Source organism: Scardinius erythrophthalmus (genome assembly GCF_964197995.2).
Source record: "Scardinius erythrophthalmus genome assembly, chromosome: 16".
NCBI classification, from domain to species: domain Eukaryota; kingdom Metazoa; phylum Chordata; class Actinopteri; order Cypriniformes; family Leuciscidae; genus Scardinius; species Scardinius erythrophthalmus.
In genome coordinates, this window is record NC_138236.1 from 34647624 (window position 1) to 34668758 (window position 21135).

The 21135-nt window shown below is 37.0% G+C and overlaps 1 protein-coding gene across 1 annotated transcript in view; it reads left to right on the forward strand.

Annotated features, from left to right (window-relative positions):
• Window positions 1-21135, forward strand: part of rprd2b (regulation of nuclear pre-mRNA domain containing 2b) — a 36513-nt gene that overhangs the window by 12617 nt on the left and 2761 nt on the right. The window contains exons 2-9 of the mRNA XM_081389358.1: window positions 13686-13815; window positions 13896-14077; window positions 17359-17411; window positions 17514-17640; window positions 17720-17895; window positions 20007-20289; window positions 20390-20689; window positions 20813-21016. Of these exons, the coding sequence (XP_081245484.1) occupies window positions 13686-13815; window positions 13896-14077; window positions 17359-17411; window positions 17514-17640; window positions 17720-17895; window positions 20007-20289; window positions 20390-20689; window positions 20813-21016 (1455 nt within the window). The remainder of the gene's footprint in view (window positions 1-13685; window positions 13816-13895; window positions 14078-17358; window positions 17412-17513; window positions 17641-17719; window positions 17896-20006; window positions 20290-20389; window positions 20690-20812; window positions 21017-21135) is intronic.

Sequence of the window (21135 nt, forward strand, 5' to 3'; positions counted from 1 at the left end):
GTGACCATCACCCACTGTTTATAGCGAACGCAAGGCAAGTTAACTTTGACCTCAATACCAAAACTGCGTCTGGGAAATAATTGGGCACAAAATGTTGTTTTGAGTTGAAATATTTGATCTCACTCACTTGAAATAAACGTGAAGCTTCCGCGAAGAAAAGTTTGCAGCAAGTGGCTTTGCCAAAGATGAACGAACAAGTTCAAACACTGTTAAGAGTGACATTTAAGGAATAATAATGTATATAATTTATTACACCGATTTTTTTTTTTTTTTTTACCACATAATTACGGGGACATATTGAATTGAGATTAATGTTTTAAATCTTACCTGTTTATAAATCCATTTTGTACATCGTACAAAATAGGCATGTGCCGGTATCACATTTTCATGCTGCGATTAATTGAGTGAGCTTTTATCACGGTATACGGTATTATCACGATATTTTAAATGATGTTTTATAAACAAAGTTCGGGAGGAGCACATTCAAATAATCAATCCAATCTACTCGTCATCAAACAATTATGTCTACCCTAATCAGCATGACAAGAAGTATATATATATCCACTCTGTCAACTCACCTAATACTCCGTGACAGTTTTCCAGCATCCCTCCACCACCCCGACTCCTCACTCTTGGCTCAATCTTTTACAGCCAGGAATACGGGGGGAGTACTCTGGGTTCGGGCCGAATACCGAGCCCGGAGCCCTCTCCTCGGACAGCACGCCAAATACGCATCTATTTCTATCTGACTTATTTGTAAGTGTGAACTAGTGAATTGCACATGAGAAACAGATGGATTGGGGGGGGGGGGATGTAAAAATAAAATAAAACTTGCATCACAAGGTGTAATTGTGATTGTCAAAACATTTGGTAACTAAACTGAATTTTATTAAGTTTAGTGACAACATGTTACAATGATTACATGGTACAATGACTGGTAGGCTACTGTTTGTATTGCTTAACACAAATTTAACGATTTCAATTCAATACTTGGGATTTGATTTAAATCTCGATTCAGTATTGACTAATTTTGGATACATATTAGGAAGGCTACAGTAGATAGCCCACATGTTATTTTTTTCTCATGAAAAAAAATATTGCACATAATGCTATGTAACCTTATAGAGCCCTATCAGCTGGTATTATTAAAGGTTACAAATAACTAATTAAATCAAATATAATGTGGTTTTCATTATAATAACAATTATGTAATGACACAAGTAAAAATATAATAAATATGTAAAAAAGTGCACATATTCAGCAAAATACTCCTCTTCATCTATTTGTTTTAGTCATCTAACATGCTGCTGGTCATTAAATGGTTTAAATGTAACGTTCTGTGACACAATTGTTCTCCTGTTTCATATCAAAAGTAACCTGCTCTGTCTTGTTTGACGGTCTTCGTGTCCTCTTTGCTCCGCGATTTTTCTCTGCGTGAGAAAACGGTTGTGTGGCGTGAGCGTGTGAAGAGTCTCGCACTGAATGCGTCGAGTTGGCAGCTCTGCTTTTAGAAGCGGGATGGATCCGGATAGATCGGCGGCGGCCATAGACTGTAGGCGGCGGCTTTCCTCCTTCCACCATGCTGCTTCTCCATGTGAGGACTGTTTACATTGGACTAGAAGTGCGCACCGGCCGCATGCTTATACACGTGGCGATTGTTTACATCAGAGTGCGCACGTGTTTCGCGCAGCATATACGCAGTGTTTGTTTAAGCGGTTGATGGAAAATAAGCTATAATGCGTGTTCTAAAAATCTAAATTCAGATCTATTATTTTTCACGGTATTTTGAAGTGCCCGCGATAACAATATCGTGCATATTCATTACCGCGATTTATCGCATTACCGAATACCGGCACATGCCTAGTACAAAACAATCGTCCAGACAAGATGATCACAAAAATATTATCAAACTCTAAACAATAAATCAACTCTGATTTCATTTTCAATACAATCAAAAACGGAGATGCAAGGCGGCAAGTTGTATTTGAATGAAACGAGAGCGCGCTTCCGTTGTGATGCATGGATGTGCGCTGTGTTATAGCCTAATGCATTGCTCTTGACGACGTCATGCCACAGAATATAATCTTGCTTAAAGTGCATAGAGCTACTTGTTTTATTTGTTGTTTGTTGATTTTCAAATATTGAACTGTTTTTAGTGTGAGCATCAGTTCTTTTTGAACACTCATCTCGTTTTAACAAAACCGTGATAATATTGATAATCACGATAATTTTGGTCACTATAATCGTGATATGAAATTTTCATACCGTCCCATCCCTACCTTCGAATATGCTTTAATCGCGGCCAGAGGATCTCAGACAAATCTCAGGGAGAATCCCACCATCAGAATAAAACAGTTTTTATAGAATAGGAGCAAAAATGACATGATACATTACATTATTTCCCTACAATTTGATTGGTTCTTCATATGCAAACCCTTCTGTTACTAGGTAGCTGGAAGCAACTTAGATCTCAAATCATAAAAAAAAAAAAAAAAATGGAAACGGTTAGAAGTTCAGTTGATTACTCAATATGTGATGAGACTATTCTAGACTGTTATATGTTTGATATCGTCTAGCCAGCATCTCAGAATTGTCCACTGGTTTCGACACAATCTTCAGAGTACATTTTGTTCAAGTGTTAGAATGTTAGGCCTAAAGGAGAAGAAAGGTTAGATGTTAGAATAATGATTAGTTTGATACAGTTTACTATTTTATTAATAAAAAAATCCAGCACACTATCATTAACCGTTTATTGACAAGATTGTTAAATTAAATTACATTTAAATTAGAAGTGTCTGAGACCCATCAAAAATAAAAAATAAATTGTTTGACATGTGCAAATAGCAGCATAATTCACAAATCATCACATCACACACCTGCAGTGTTTCTGTGAATGAAAAACTGTATACAGTCAAAGTAAAATGTATTCAGACACCTTCAACGTGTCTCACAGTTTCAGTTTATTCGCTATAGTTTAGAAAATGGTAACTCAAATCAGTTGAAATTTCACAGGTTTTGGCCATCCTTCTGTTAGACTGTCTCACAAATGAATTAGGTTGAATAGCTGTCAGCTGTTAAATTTAACTACACATTTAGATAATGCCAATTTAGGTCATCCAATTACCAAGCAATGCTTAATTTTGTTCAGTCTGTGGTGTAAAAAGGTTGCACTGCTCAATTTAAATAGTAAAATCTGTGGCGTTCAGCGTGGTGTTGTGCCAAACACATTTTTACGCATGTGAAGGATAAGTGATAAGTGAAGGATCCACTGATTTCATCTCCCGCATTATTGTGATGTCTTTTAACTTAACTTATTTTCATATACATTTTTCTCAGCCAATATTGACATGCTTTATTGCACTGAATTAATCGGCTTAGCATGTAATTCAATTACATTTGTAATAGAAATTTGATTGATAGTAGTAGTAAAAACATCTTTAAAGGCCCATTCACAATTAACGATAAGTACATTAGCATCCACATCAACCCACAATGTTTATTATAAGTGTGATCTGCAGTTTTGTCGTCTGCTGCGTTAAATGCTTGGACTCTATCAGCAGGATTGATTCTGATTGGCTTTTGGTTTTATCGTTCATCAGCAGGAAATAATCATTTTGAAATTGATTCCAACAATATTGTTCACTCTGTCATTATCATTATAGTTATGATGTGTGAACTATTTCTTTATCATTATCATAGTAATCATCCTTGGTGTTCTTGGTAGTTGCATTAAATAAGACTGATATACCTTCCAGTACATTTGTGATGCTGCACATAATTTGGGAGTAATGTATTGTGGGATATCGTATTCATGTTACCCTGGTTTTATTTTTGTCCTTGATTCTGTTTTTTTTTTTTTTACGGTTAAACTTCTGTCCACAATTATTTGAGTGAAATCCACTTGTGTCTTTAAAGTGCGTTGATAGTAGCACTGGTCAGGTGGTATAGTTTGACACAGTGTTGTTATAGTGCGTATCTCTCTTCTGTAGATTTCCAGGCAGAAACCCTCCATAACTTTCAGACATAGACTAGGTCCATTTAGGATAATGTGCCTAAAGCCCAAAGTATACCTTACTTTTTAGTCCGTGTACAAATTTTTCATGCTGCTAGGTACACTGCAAAGTTTCTGGATTAACAACAGTATTTCAATGCTCGATTGAATCTGAAACTGCAATGATTGTCAGTGATAACTAGGCATGTGCCGGTATTCGGTAATGCGATAAATCGCGGTAATGAAAATGCACGATATTGTTATCGTGGGCACTTCAAAATACCGTGAAAAACAATAGATCAGAATTTATATTTATAGAACGCGTATTAGCTTATTTTCCATCAACCGCTTAAACAAACACTGCGTATGCTGCGCGAAACACGTGCGCGCTCTGATGTAAACAATCCCCACATGTATTAGCACTGTGTGCATGCGGCGCAGTGCGCACTCTAGTCTAATGTAAACAACCCTCACATGGAGAAGAAGCATGGCGGAAGGAGGCACGCTGCCGACGATTTATCCCCCTTCTAAAAGCAGAGCTGTCAATACGCATTCAGCGTGAGACTCACGCAATTTACACTTTTCAAACGCTCTCGCGCCACATGCAGTTTCTCACGCAGAGAAAAATCGCGGAGCAAAGAGGACACGGAGACCGACAGACTAGACAGAGCAGGTTATTATGGTATGAAAACAATTCTCAGCTCTCATGTTCTGTCCATTTTATTACGAAATTCAGACAATAAATACTGTTTTGGTGCTTGTAAATGTGACTTGACAGATCACTGTAGCGCCTCAGTTCAAGCGATCATCTGTTACTTTTTATTTAAAGTTACAGTAGGCTACAACTTACCGAAAGGTATGCCTCATACATAATATCGATCATTCAGTGTTTTTCAACCACGGAAAGAGGTTAATAAAACTGCAGGTGAACAATTATGTCACAGAACGTTACATTTACCTCAGGAAAGCCATTTAATGACCAACACGTTAGTTGACTAGAAAAAAATAGCTATAGAGAGGAGTATTTTGCACAATATGTGCACTATATTACATTTGTATTATATTTTTACTTGTGTCATAATTGTTATTACAATGAAAACCAAATTATATTTAATTTAATTAGTTAATTTTTAACCTTTAATAATACCAGCTGACAGGGCTCTCTGTATGTTTAAAGCATTATGTGAGATATATTTTTTCTTGAGAAAAATTAACGTCTATCTACTGTAGCCTACCTAATATTTATCCAAAAAGTCAATACTGAATCAAGATTGAAATCAAATCCCAAGAATTGAAAGCGTGAAAATTGTGTAAAATTCTATTTAGTTACCAAATGTTTTGACAATCACTATTGTAATGTTTTTATTAAAAAACTATTAGTAGTTTTTTTTCTACATCCCCCCCACCAATCCATTCATTTCTCTTGAGCAATTAAAATATCGTGATAATACCGTATACCGTGGTAAAAACTCAATCAATTAATCGCAGCATGAAAAGTTGATACCGGCACATGCCTAGTGATAACCAATGGATGAGACAAAACATAAAACATTTTTTAGATAACTTTATTCAACAGTTTTTGCTCTTGTACAGAGAACTGCAAAACATTACTGGAATTGGTACCGACTACTGAAATTTTGGTAAACCCTATGTGGAACTAAACTCTGGCCCTCGAGGTCCACTTTCCTGAAGAGTTGAGAACCCCTGCATGCAGATCGCACATGCGCATTTAATTTTTTGCTCAAATTTTTTGTATTTTGCATTTGACGTAATGTGGCCAGTACCTCACCTACTATATATGAGTTCATCTTTTGTGCTGTTCATTATGACCGCCGCTAGCGAAAGCGGTCATATAGGGATTGTCAAAGTTTTTTTTTTTTTTTTTTTTTTGTCACCTTACTGAATTTTTCGTCAACGATACCAGGGACACCGAAGCACCGGGGAACCTTAAATTTGGTGGGCATGTAGCCCCACTACACTTCTACGGAAAAATTTCGTTTGGTCCCCGGGGGCCACTCCCCCCCCGCGCTGGGCCCCCCCAAAACCAAAAAAATGCAGTTTTTCCTAAATAACTACCTGAACCGTGGCACCGAGGATGAAGAAATTTTTATGGTATGTTGGTCTACTAGACTTATACGGAAAAATTATGGTATGTTGCTCTTAAGGGCCCACATCAACCTAGCCCATAATCACTCATTTGTGATTTGCGCCCCTCCCATAAAAAATGAAAATGCAATATTATTCTGCTTTAATCGCCCCTATCTTCAGTGGAGATGTTCAGAACTGCACCATATTTCATGTGTATGATTAACTTGACATCCTCTGGGGGTATCCTCTGCTAAGTTTTGTAGAATTTCATCCATGGGGGGGTATAAAATAAATTCATTTATGTGCACATTTAGTGACTGTACACTCATCGGCCTGTAGATGGTGCTGTTGAGCGAAGGGTTGCTGGTTTAGGATGATACTGTCACACACACACATGCAGGAATACAAACAAACGCAAGCATGCACACACACTGACATCCACACGCACAGACACACACCCATACACACACATACAAATCCACATGCACAGACACACACACACAAACACACACGCGCACACATGTACGCACACATACATACACGCACAGACACACACACACACACACGCACAGACACACACACACACACACACACACACACGCACAGACACACACACACACACACACACACACACACAGACACACACACACAAACACACACACACACAGACAGACATGCACATACTATTACTTTTTTTAGGTATATACATAAACACGCAATACAGCCAAATTACTCCACGTCATTTATTTTTGTGGAAAGCCAGTGCAGGCCTGAGCGGCGGTCATATTTTGTACCGCGATGCGGTACATCTACTTAGGGTATGTGATTTAATGGTGGTAAAAATAACCAGAATAATGGAAATTACATCAAACGGGAGTGAAAAGGTTTACTTGTGATATGTGAACAACATCTTAAAAGGTTTGTTCACTCAAAAATGAAAATTCTGTCAGTAATTACTCACCCTCATGTTGTTCTAACCCCGTAAGACGTTCGTTCATCTTCGGAACAAAAATTAAGATATTTTTTTGATGAAATCTGAGAGCTGCCTTCATAGGCTGCTAGGCAATTTCATCTGCTGGCCCAGAAAAGTAAAAGACATCGTTAAAATAGTCCAAGTGACTACAGTGGCTCAACCTTAAGTTTATCAAGCGACGAGAAAAACCCCCAAAAATAACGACTTTATTCAACTATTCATTTTCTTCCGTGTGGGCCTCTGACGTGAGTTTACGAGAGCGCCACGACGCATGCGCGAGAACTGAGAAGATAAGTAGAGAGACCAAAAGAATATGAATCATATTAGTTGGCTTAATTTGTTTAGCAAATATATTTCCTTCAGTTATTTTCATGCTTATTTAAACGTACAGTATGGCATTTTTCGCCACTAGGGGTCCCTAACCTATTTACAATAACAAAGGCGTAGATTGATGACGCAACATTTGCTAAGAATTATGGATCTTGTCGTCAACGTCAATCCGACCGATCTAATAATGTTTATGGATGACTGAATACATCGATGCTTTTATCATGACTGTGATATGAAGCAGGTCGGGATTGCTAAGAGACAGCTATCAGCTCCAAACTCTAGCACCCAGTCCCGCGGATATAAAAGGAATACGGACATTTCATTCTACCGAACTACACGCAGAATTACTACTCACAGGTCAGTTTATTAGACAAATTAAACTTGTGAGGTAACGCAGCGCTGTTTCACTTGGTCTAACATTACACTAGCACACTAAACTGCATTTGAATGTGTTGAAATGTATGTGTTAGTCTGTCTGAATGAGACTAGCAGTAAACTAGATCAACATTAGAATAACATACAGATTATATTCTGACATTTTATCATTGTTGAACTATAAAACATTGATTAGTTTTATGTAAATGTGCTCACCTGTTTAATAAAGTACATGTAGGAGCGGTCGAAGTCTCGGACGTGGAGCTCTCGTTTATATACTGTCTATGGGAGCTCTCGGCATCTCGAAAACACCGCGCTGATATTGATTCTTGTTTTAATTCTCCTTTTTTTATCCAAAGTCTGCTTGCCATGGTCCATAATGTTTGAACGAAACAACAACAGCGTGCAGATAGACATTGCGAACTACAAAGTTGTTTGCGTCAGTCGCTTTGGTTAATCAGAGGGCTCTGCTCATAGCTCTGGTTGCCATGGCAGCAAGAGCGGAAACCAGAGACAACGCGGATATGACGCCATTGGCGGCAACAAAACAGAAATAAAGAAACGGGATGTTTCTCGAATTAAATGACAAATTTCTCCTGGTTTGAAAGTTGTTGGAAACAGTCGGGATAATGTAAGTACACAACTAAAAAAAATATATAACATAGATATAGTGATTTTTGCAATTTTTAAAGCAAAAAAGTTACATATTGTGCCTTTAAGCCTGCTTAATTGTATAAGTTTCATGAGAATCATATTTTATCTTTCATTTACTAGAACACTGCATATTTAGAGCTGCTCCAGCAGGGTTCAGTGCTAAGGATTGTGTCAGTGGTTCAAATAGATACCAGTGAAATATCACAATTCTCTATTCCAATTTTGATACTATAAAAACTACTAGCCTAATTAATGTAAATTTAAAACATTATTAAAGACAAGTAAGCAGTCAGTAATAAAAGTGTTTTGGGTTTTTTCAGGTAGGTCTAAGTTATTCAGTCAAGAGCATTTTATATGTCCTTTGTTTGATTAACATTAAAACACAGCAGCATATGTATTAGGCTGCTGGCCCTTTAAGACCAAATGCACGGATGCCATATGAATATACTGTCTACGTTCACTTGAGATATAACCAACTGTGTTTACTGGGAGACTCGCCAAGACGATGTTTTTACATAATTTTGTGTGAATTAGTCCGTTTAAGTGCAAGACGTGATAGAAAATGAAAGACATTATCCGCTCGCTGTCTGAGACATTAGCAAACACTGAGACGCCCTTTTCGGGGCTTGCGCTTCGGATGTTTGCGTTCTTGCCTTGCAAACGTCCTGTAATAATGCAGGGAACCACTCATTATATAAATCACGTAACAGTTCTTACTTGCATATACTATTTAGTTTTAATCCAGATGACATTTGCTGAGTGAACGATCAGCAACCAAGAGCATGCAACAGAAGTGCGCTCTCTCTCTCTCTCTTTACCGTCAGTTAACGTTAAAGCTGCAGTCCGTAACTTTTTTGGGTTAAACATTACCCAAAATAAATTAAGCAAGTAACTTCAAAACTATCTGCTTGCCGTAGCTCGATTCAAAACGGTAAGCTTGTAATAATGTTTTTAATTCCAGTGGTACTGGTGGATTTCCACGGGAAATTCGAGTATGTCTTTGCGTCATTACGTCACATCTGTGTACACAAAGATCGGCGCATCCCTACTGGAATACTTTGTGTTTAGTTTTCTGGGTTGTAGCACATCAGTACTGGTGTTCATTCATTCAAAATTAATCTTCCCTTCGAGTGAAGTCAAAAAAAAATGGCCCAGAACTATAGTGATACCACAACCAGTGAGCACAAGCTCCTCAGACAGTGAGCCTATTTTACAGAAGGACATTTTAGTAATCAGATTACACACAGCATGAGTTATAAAATAGTATGTCTTTTACACTAAGGCTTCATTAGTGTCAGATGACTTCACCCTTCACAACTAACTGTTTGTCCTTTATCATAAAGTGTAAGACTTTTCTAATGAGTGCTCAGCTTTCCACAAATAGCATGGGCTTCTGCAGTGCCAGACTCTCAGGACAGAGCTAGAACACTGACTCTTTGTAAAGTTTAACTGCATTTTGTTTCTTCCCTTAATGGTTGATAAAAAAATAGGGATACTCCACTTTAAAATGAAAATTCTGTCATCATTTACTCACCCTCATGTTGTTTCAAATCTGTATGAATTTCTTTCTTCTGCTGAACAGAAAGGAAGATATTTAGAAGAATGTCAGTAACCAGACAGTTTCTGGTACCATTGGCTTCCATAGTAGGAAAAAAAATATACGTCAGTGGTACCAGAAACTGTCTGGTTACTGACATTCTTCTAAATATCTTCCTTTCTGTTCAGCAGAAGAAAGAAATTCATACAGCTTTGAAACAACATGAGGGTGAGTAAATGATGACAGAATTTTCATTTTAAAGTGGAGTATCCCTTTAAGGCCCCGATATACTCACAGCAAAGTTCTTTTTCGTTCTTCGATTGGGGGTAAAAAGAAGTTTGAACTCCAGTCAAGTCACATCGTATTTATGTATAAGAGTCAAAATCTGCTAATTAAATGTAACAAATCATGTTTTTATTGGAAAATCAAACATTTGATCAAACTTTGATAATTTTCCTAATCTCTTAGTATTGTGGGTTTTCTACTTCTCGTAAATGCTATGGTGTAATTGTGCACGTTATTTGATCTAGGCCTAATGCACAGATCCACTGTACTGATACACATTCGATTTATTTCCCTACTGTTTATATTCAGTATATCCAATTGCTACTGGGTATTTTGACACAATTATGTGTATTTGACTGTTTAGGCATGAAACCGAAGCCATAGCCACAGGTTTTGTGCCATAATGGTCTGGCATTTGGCACTATCCATGATTACTTCTATCTTCACTACTGTCCTTTAGTCCAGACACATGAAGAATACAGGATAATTGTGTCAGATGCAGCAAGTAACCAGTACTTGCCAGATATTTCGGCAGCTCCTTTAATGTTGCTGTAAGTCTCTTGGCATCCTCTCTGATAATTTTTTTAAAAATGTTTTTTGTTACATTAATTCTTGACAGGTGCCTTGTTCTGTGTATTGTCATTGTGATGCCTCATTGTCTCGTTGTTGGCCTTCGTGGTTTTCCATGGCAGATTTAGTTTTAGAAATACTTTTGTACCCTTCTCCTGATTAGTACTCTAAATAAGATTACATGCATCCTTGATCACATCTTATAGCTGAAGCCATGGCCAACAAAGATCTTACAAAGAACATCCTGTAGAAACAGCTGACTTTTATTCAGGGTTAATCAGCATCACTTATTTTAAATGGTGAGCAGAGGAATATAATTTCTTTTCAGTAGGGGTTTGAATGCGATAAGTCATGGTAATCTGTTTGGAAATATCTAGTTATAAAAGGGTGTGCACATTTATGCAACCAGGTAATTTGGGGGTTTTATTTAATTTTTTTCTTAAGTCTGTTTGTTGCATTATTTTTGTTGGTTTCAGTATACATGATTTTCTTTATTTTTACATCTCAGAAAGTTGTAAAAGTGGTGTATAGACATTTTATTCCCACTGTATTTAGATTTTTGTTGTGAAAAATTGAATTTTGTGTTGGATTCACTGCTAGTTTTCATTTTCATTAACAATTAGGGCTGCACGATATATCGTTTTAGCATTTTAACAGGATGTGCGATGTCAATTATAGGGATCGTAGTTGTTCTGTGATCCGTACTGGCCAGCTGCCAGTATTATGCCAACTATATTTAATTTATACAGTGAAGACAGTGTTATTTTACTTTTGATTATTATTATTTAATAATAATATACGACTGATTATACATAAGGATCAGTCGCGTGCCCAGTCTATTCTCTGCTATACACGTCAACCTCAAACTTAGACTATTCAAAGCTTTTGGAAATATCACATTAAAATCATTCAGATATTGCAAGCCTTTGCGACGTGCAGCCTTAAACAACAACATACAAAGTGTGACAATGATAATCTCAGGTACTGATGATGCAAAAAATGCTGATAATGCTAAATTAATTGAATTTGTGTTTGAATATCATGTTAAGAGTCCTGAATCATAAGGAAAGCGACAATGGATTATTCACCTCAGATCCTGAAAATAAATTAAAGGAAACGAGAGCTTTCAAACTGTGAACAAACAAGTGTATTCTATGACAGCAAATGTATCTTGTCATAGAATTGGCTGAAATTTTTGATTGTTTTTGTCACATCTCATAGTTGTTGCGTCAGGTGTGGACATACAAATTGTCATTGGAATCGTATCTCATTGTGTCTGGTTAGGAGGCAATGTTGGCCTAAGTAGATTGTAGATGCACTTTAGTTAATGAAATGAAATGCTCAAAATTATTAAATCAAAAGATTTCTCCTAGGCCCTCAGGCCATTTCCAGTGTGAGTCTTTTATCTTTTGTTAATAACTTTTTGTTTTAGTCATCGTAGAATTATTCTGTAAATTTAATAAATATATCGTCAATTTTTCTCGGACTTAAAATGACATCTAATTTTACTCACTGAAAATGTTTTGTCTAACACACACACTCCGTCTAGTGTGTTATGGAAAGAGCATCACAACATGACTTTCTTACATTCTGACTAGCATGTAACTTAGGTCAGGTTAACGTGTAATTTTTGCGCAGATGTTATGTTTATGCTGTGTATTTGTGATTAATCTCATATGTATATGCTTTTGGTTGAACAAAGCATGTTATTTTACTGGTTCATTCACTGCTCAGTTTCTGTTCATGTAGCTCAAGTGGTTCAGTTCTGACTAACTATTTTAGATTGACTATGATTATATGAAACAATCATTATTTCTAAACTTTCTTCTACAAAAAGCATTTAGTTCATTGATATCATGCAGTGTTGTTTTATTAAGCATATTTTTGTCATTTGTGGATTGTGTAACTTATCCATTTACCAAAACCCATATCTGTCTAATTTGATGGCGCATAAAATGCAAGACTACTTCAACATCGCTTGTAATCTCTAATTCTCAGCACTTGTGAAACTATGAAACTTATTGTTTAGCAGTCACGAAGACTCACGATATGCAACTCCATATAAAACGGATGAATTGCTAAATTGTGAATCTGTTTGGATCCAGGCATACGACATAGTTACTTGGAGTAACAATGTTCTTTGAGAGAGCAGCTCGGGCTCTGTGTGACTCTGATGCATTTGTCTTATTCAGGGCAGTTTCCCTTCAGCTGCTCTCTTTCGGCACCATACACAGAAACAGGATAAATATTGCTGTAGAGATCTTTTTGTTGAAATTTTGGTAGCACTTTGTAAAAATAATTTGCAAACTATTAGTTTATAGTTAAGTCTCATCTGAAAATTTGGATCAAACTGCTCAATTCATATGGATTAATTTTACGATCTAAAGTGTTTACACTTCAGTGGCTGTTGCGTAGCTGTCAACGGAGGGACAGAACGCTCAGATTTCATTAAAAAAGATTTTCATTTTTATTTCTGAAGATAAACGAAAGTTTTACTGGTTTGGAACGTCATAAAGCTTGAGTAATTAATTAAAGAGTTTTCAATTTCAACTATCTATTTAATAAAGCGTAAAACATTATCTAACTCTTTATATGAGCTAATTAAACAATAATAATTTTGTTAATTACAGTGACGAATGAAGAACTCACTATTTGTTATAGGCTAGAAATATATTAATGTAGAGACTACAATATATAAACTAATTAACTACAAACTAATAATTTGCAAATGATTTAGGTGTATTTTATTACTGAATACTTATAAAGTGTTACCAAATGTTTTGTTCATTTCTTATGTATACTCCTCCTTTCTCTTTCCATTATGTTAGTGTTGCAGACTATTAACAAATCTTTTCCCCATTTTCCTTTTGTTCTTTATGCAGCGGATGCCAGTCACAGGCTAAATCTCTTCTACGTGGCTAACGATGTCATTCAGAACTGCAAAAGGAAGAACGCTATCATTTACCGAACCTCTTTCGCTGACGTGCTGCCAGACGCTGCCCTGCTGGTCAAGTTAGTAAATCGTGTGTGTGTGTGTTTGAGTGTGATTCGTACAGAAGCACGTTCTCTGCTGACTCTCTGTGTGCTTGTAGGGACGCTAAAGTGTGTAAGTCAGTGGACAGGATCTTCACTATTTGGCAAGAGAGGAACGTTTATCCTGAGGAGCTGATCACTGAGCTGAAAGCCAGTCTACAGAAGAAAGAGAAAGAAAAGGAAAAGGAAAAAGAGAAAGAAAAGGAAAAAGAGAAAGTGAAAGAGCAACCCCCTCCTCCTGGTAAGTTTTTGAGTTGTTTGCTTCAAGGTTCAATGCTGGACTTAAGTCTAGTTCAGAGGTTTTTAAACTTATTTATGCCAGAGACACCAAATATAATGATCCTCTTGAAGGGGACCCTCTTTCTAAAAAGAATAAAGACAACTTAATTTTTGTATAAAATTAGGGTTGTCAATAGATAAAAAAATGTAATCGCGATTAATCGCACACTTACTAAGGGATGGTTCGGAGTAATTTCAACCTAGGGTCCTTTGTACCATGACCTTGAGCCAAACACCCCCCCAGAAGCCTTTTTTCCCTTGGTTGAAACTTATTAAAGTTAGAGCTTATTTAGAGATGTCAGCCGAATGGCTTAGTGCAGGTGCTAAAGGATCCCAGGTTGTATCTCGTAAATTACCCAACTAATAATGCCCAGAATGGCACCAAACTTCTACAGTAGTGCAAATAGGTTCTGTACTCATAAAACGAGGCATTGGAAAGTTTGTAAGTACATCAGGAGTTTATTTAAATAACACTTGCCTGATGGCTAATGCTACCGCTAACCCGGACGTTGAGGTCACTTCCGTGATTTGGGAAAAGCCCGTAAAAGTCCTGGCAGAAAGTGATTCATAAGGACAGAGCCGGATTAACGCAAAGGCAAACTAGGCACGTGCCTAGGGCCCGATTGGCGGGATGGGGCCCAGATAGAGGGACAAATAAAAATAAAAATAATAATGTACAAATGTCCTATCTACAATTTATTTCAATATTTATCAATTAACTAAAAATAGTGACGATGTTTATCTTCACCATAGACTGTTACATTACTGCAGTTAAACCAATTAATGTGTCCGTTACAAAACGGGTGCCGGCTTCTAAAAGTATGTGTAACGAACGCATCCATCAGGTGCTGCGAGGCAAAAGCCTAAGCACACAAAGAAGCACAGCTCAAAATGCAGGTGTGTGAGTTGTCGTCATCTATTTTTGAGTGATTGCAATGTATTCTAAATATAAACTTGTACTGTAGATCAGCGTCATTTCTGGAAAAATCATTCACCGCTTTATTACGAGTTTAAAAGAGCGCGAGCGTCATTAACGTGCCCAGACGCGACGCTTTGAATTTGCGCGTACAATGAATAACATCGCGTCGGGAGCTGACTAGTAAAAAAGCTACAAAATTAAAAGACAAGACGTCTGTATTCTAAGTTAAAAAGCCAACACACTACAACATTTTTAAATGTTTCAAATAAAGGATCTCATGGGTCTATCTTCTAAATTCTGCTGATGATTAGATTATACCCTGACATATACGCCAATAATATCACTTTATCCATTTTTTTCTGCTCAGTAGCGATCGTGTCTTTCTCTTCCACTTGATTTGTGTATAGCATATATAAAGTAGCAATGCAATATAAAAGCACTAATGCTCATTTACTGAAGTGGGATTCTGGAACTGTGAATAAATTGAATAAAACAGCAAAATAACAACAATAACATCTTCATTAAACAAAAAAGAGATTACCTTAGATAAAGTTTGATTAATATGTACATACAGTACCGGTAAAAGTCTGGACCCATTACTATTTTTAATGTTTTTTGAAAGAAGTTTATTATTATGCTCTACAAGCCTGCATTTATTTGATCAAAAATACAGAAAAAAAACAGGAATATTCAGCAAGGATGTGTTAAATATATAAAAAATGATAGTGAATACTTTTTTAAAACAACTTTTTAATAATCAAAAATCCTGAAAAAAAGCATCACAGATTATAAAATAAATATGAAGCACCCTTTCTAACATTTGATAATAAATCAGAATGATCACTTGACACTAAATTCAGCTGCCTTTGCATCACATAAATATAAAGTATAGTAAAATAGAAAACCCTTATTTTAAATTTTAATAATATTTCACTATATTATTTTTCTGTATTTTTGATCAAATAAATCCAGGCTTGATGAGCATAAGAGACTTCTTTCAAAAACATTAATAGTAATGTGTCCAAACTTATGTACTGTGTAAGTAAAAATATACTGCTTTTAAAATTAAATGTTGTATAAATAAAAAGGTTAGGAATCATATTTGTTTCAAGTGTTTTTTTTATTGGGGGTGGGGGGCCTCCAACATGAATTTTGCCTAGGGCCTCCTAATGTCTAGAACCGGCTCTGCATAAGGATGTAGTGTAACGACGCCCAGTTCTAGGAATGCACTAATATTTTGTTGGTAGTACCAGTTTGCAACAATTATTAGTTAACACTAAGTTGTCAACACTCTGGAAAAAATAATAAATAAAATGCATCGCTTTCTGCCAGGACTTTTGCGGGCTTTTCCCAAATCACGAAAGAATTTTGAATTCAATGCGGAATTTGATAGGAAGCCAATGAAGCTGTTGAAGTGATGGGATAATATGTTGTATAGATGAAGTCCGTGTTATGATACAAGCTGCAGAATTCTCAGTCAGCTGGAGTTTATGAAGAGATTTGTGTGGTAAACCAAATAAAAGAGAATGCGGGGTGAGAAATGGACGAGCAATATTACAAAGATGAAAATAACAAGACCTGGTTTTGCTATTGATGTTAGCGTTTTTTGATGGTTGATATCTTAGAGAGCAGGGTGGCCGATGACCGATATAAAGCCTATATGCTTTATTTTTATTTTTGTGGCCTTTAGAGTGAGTTGGAAAGTTACCATATTGCTGGAGACCAAAACTGTCCAGACAAGAAATGTAATCCCTTGTAAATGAGTTACTGGCATTTTCAACATCAATGTTAAAATCATTGCACATTACAATCATTGCACATTATATCATGTATCCTCACTAACGTTGACAGCCTTATATATAAAATGTTTTTGAAATTTCTGTCTTGTATTAAGTTGAATTTTCTTGTATAGTTCTGTAAATTGTATATCTTGTATTGTTTACCTTGTGTTTGCTATATAAATAGACTTTTTGCTTGCATGGACTTTAAAGTTAATAATCAAAAAATAAAACATTTTATAAACAATTTTTTTATAATTGGTCTGTATTATCATTGTACTAAACCCATAAATTGCTAAAATTACCTTCAGTATTTGACATTTAAAAATTTTTGAAATGGAATTTAATTGAACAAATGTACTTACTGCAATATTCTCAAACACTAATTGTAATATGTTTGTGGAGAAAACTTTGTGGCTGAATATAAATGAAGAGTGCATATATTAACAAATAGCTTTCCAATGATTCACAATGAATTTTTTTTTAAATATTTTATTTTATTATTTTAAAATAACTTGACCATGTGTTTTCCCCCCCTCTCTGCAGCCCCAGTCAACCCCAAAACTGCTCTGAAATCTAAAATTGTTGCAGAGTTTGTAGTAAGTCATTATCTGTCTTTTAGATTAGTAGAACTTTTTTCTGCCTCTTTATTTCTGTTTAATTATTATAACTAATAATTAATGTATTTTTGTCTTTGTCAGCCGCATGATTTTGTAGAGCGGTTAATGTCATACAAGCACTCTCTGGACGAGAGTGATTTGAGAGAGAAGCAGTTAACCGCTCTCAGAGTGGACGTCTGCAGCACTGAGGCCCTCAAGAGGTTAAAAGGTAATGAAATACTTCCCAAAAACCGCACTATATAACTGGAGAAATAGGCTTTTAATGATCTCTCTCTTTACATCCACAGATAAAGCAGGAGGGAATAAATTCTCAAAGGACTTTGAGGAGGGAGGTACAAAGCTGCAGGAATTTGTGACATTCCTGGAGGGCCAGATGAAGGCAGGACCCCCGCTGCTGGAGGCTCTGGGAAACGCAGACATTTTTTATGAGATGCAGTACAAAGAGGTCAAAATTGTTGCCAATGTGAGTCGACAACTCTGTACTAGATTTGTTTACATTCTTGTGAACACACTTGCTTTGGCAAACACCACTTATTACTAGGGTTGGGAATCGTAATAATTTATCCGGTTCCGATTCTATTCAAATTATTAAACAACTATAGTAATAGTAGTAAGGAAAAAATGCACAATGCTCAACTCAAACAATCCTTTTTTTGTATTTATTTCTTATACTTGTCAAATGGGTTTAACAGACTTGTAATATATTATATAATATTATTCAGCAATTTTTGCAAAAATAGTAAATTTTTCTGAAGGAAAAATCAACATTTCTGAATTCACTGGGAGAATTTGGCAGGAGGCCTTATTGCATCTCCAGCAGTGGAGAACCCACAGAAATATTGATACTGTGTGGTTGAAAAGACTGAAAGTGAAGCTCTTTCATACCTTTATATTGACAGCTGCTCTCTCTGGATCAGCGACAGCGCAAACAGATTTGAATATTGTGGTGTGATTGTTTTCAAAGTTTTTGCCATTTAGGAATAAGATCAAGTTGGTGTTTGAATCGAGATCGAGATTTTTTTTTTAAAGATTAATCGTGCAGCTCTACTGTCTTAAGCCCTATTCGGACGGGCCCCATTTTTAAAAAAATCTCGATCTCGATTCAAACAGTTTCACAGGGGGACGTTAGAGAAATTTCTGTTTCACAGATGTACTTTGAGATTTTAATCCTGTCCGAATCTGCCAGATCTGTCTTTTTCTCACACGACTGTTTTTCGTCAAACTCGGCGGTCCTCAGAGAAATCTAATCCCGTCCGAATGCGAATGTCTGTGATTGCCGAAAATGTTTTTTTCCAAAACATGTTTTTCTGCTTTTTGCGCACCGATAATGGATGTAGATGTGTTCGGTACACTGCGAAGAAATAAAAAAATTAAATCGACAAGAAGAGCCAAATCACGTAAACTGTTAAGACTGGCTACTGTAATATCAGTTTCAGGTAAGATTACTTTAATTTCTGCACTTAATTACATAACGTGTAAATTATATAAGTTTAAACTTTTTATTCCAATGGGTTTATTATAAGAACCCAGTTCTATAAAATCATGATGATAAATGTATGTTTAACTTTTTTATTCTACAATTTTTATCAAATGTTTACAAAACACTAAATACGTTAGGACGTTTTACTTTATATTTCAAAGTGGTTAATTTTAAAAGTACTTAATTTCAAAATGCATTTGATCAAATTTCATAAATTGTGTTCAATGGCAGTTTTTAAGTTATATTCCTGAACACGTGATCTTCTGCAATGCCCACATGTAAAACACAGACACTCATACCTCAGTAATAAACACGGAGATGTTAGTCCCGTCCGAGTCCGTACATGAAATCACAGACGTAGGTTGATAAGAATTGTAACTCAAACGTCGTTTGGAAAACTAGTCTCGTCCGAATAGGGCTTTATACTCTCTCTCTGCATTGATATCCAACGCATTCTCATCCTTGGGCGTCATATTACTGACACTTTTGACATTTCGTCGACATCGAACGCACATAGCACCCTTTAGCGTCAATATGACACGCACAGAGCTTTGTTCGGTTATGGGTAGGTTTAGGTCTGGTGTAGGGTTAGGGTTAGACCGCTAGGAGGCGCCTTCTGGCCCATTTCTATCTGCGTCTCATATTGACGCTAAAGGGTGCCATGTGCGTTCGATGTCGACGAAATGTCAAACGCGTCAATATATGACGCCCTAGGATGAGAACGGGCTGTGATATCTGACACAAAGCATATATGAGTAGGCCAGGGCTTTTCAGTGCACAAATCACACCAGAACCGTTTTCGGAAACCGAAACTTGGGAATTTCAATCGGTTCCAGTATTTCTCAAAAAACACTACCGGTTCTGGATAAGAACCGATTCTTGGTTCCCAACCCTATTTATTACCCAAATATATTTGAGAAGAATTGAATGTGCTCTCTGAGGTTAAACTTCTGTTCATCAACCAAGGGGGCACGGTTAGTGCCTGATGCCAGTGACAAAATGCCAAATATTGGCCTATTGATGTGCCAACAATCACTTTATATCATGTATCCTCATATTGTTGTGTCTCTCAAACCCCTCACCACTTCTTATAGGCTTATAAAGCTTTTGCCAATCGCGTGTGTAGCCTGAAGCGGAAGCTGGATGCTCTGAAGGCCACACTGCCCAGTCTGGACTCTCCCATCCCGTCCCCCTCTGAGGATGCCCCGTCCCCCACTGGCTCAGAGTCGCCCTTCCATGCCTTGAGTTCCAGGAAGAATACGGGCACTGGGGATGGAAATGGGGGGAGAGGATTGGAACAACAGAAGGACAACAGAGATATTGAGGACATGGACATGTCTGAGGAAGAGGAAACGCCAGCAAATTCTGGAATCGTTGGTGAGAGAAAGCAGAGATGAGGGGAACACAGTAATGTTAGTATGCTATGTAACATCACAAATGTACTGTTTAACTGACATAGTTGTCCTTTGTCCTCTAGTTGATGAGAGGAAAGAAAAGTCAAGTCTTCCATCTGTGTCCAAGATGGCAAATGCCTCAGCAACAAAAAGCTCCCAGATCACTGCTTCTAAACCATCCCAGATATTACCAACTCCCACAAAGACAGTGTCTGGGTCATCAACCAATCAAACACCTCCTGCAAACACCTCACCCTTGACCACCACACCTGTAGCAGCCCCTATCGTTAGCCCCTCCCCCCTGCCGGTGAACTTGGCAAATGTGGATCTGGGCAAGATCAGCTCCATTCTGAGCTCTCTCTCTAATGCAATGAAAACCTCTGGTGAGTTTTCCTTTTGCAGGACAGGCTCAAGAAGTAAAAATTAATAAAACTGTAAGAGTTTGAGAAGACTTTGTTCATTATATCTCATTTCACGACAGTGTTTTCTTCTTTCTCAACACCCAGGTGTCAGTCCTGTGTCCCGTCCTTCCCCTGGCACACCTACCACACCATCCAGCCACGCCTCCTCCTCCAAAGCCCCTCCTTTAACCCCTGGCAGCATTCCCTCATCCAATCCTCTGGCCAACATCCTGTCCAAAGTAGATTTCTCCCCTGAGAGCATCCTGAATGTACTCACCAAAACACAGACTCACAGCCCCAACCTGCAGGGTAGGACACATTACACCTTTGATTTCTAATCTGTTTGTCAGTGGAAGACAATTTGGGAAAGTGGAAGTGTTTGGGAAACCAGTAACTATTTTGATATTTATTAAATCTCTATCTTGCAG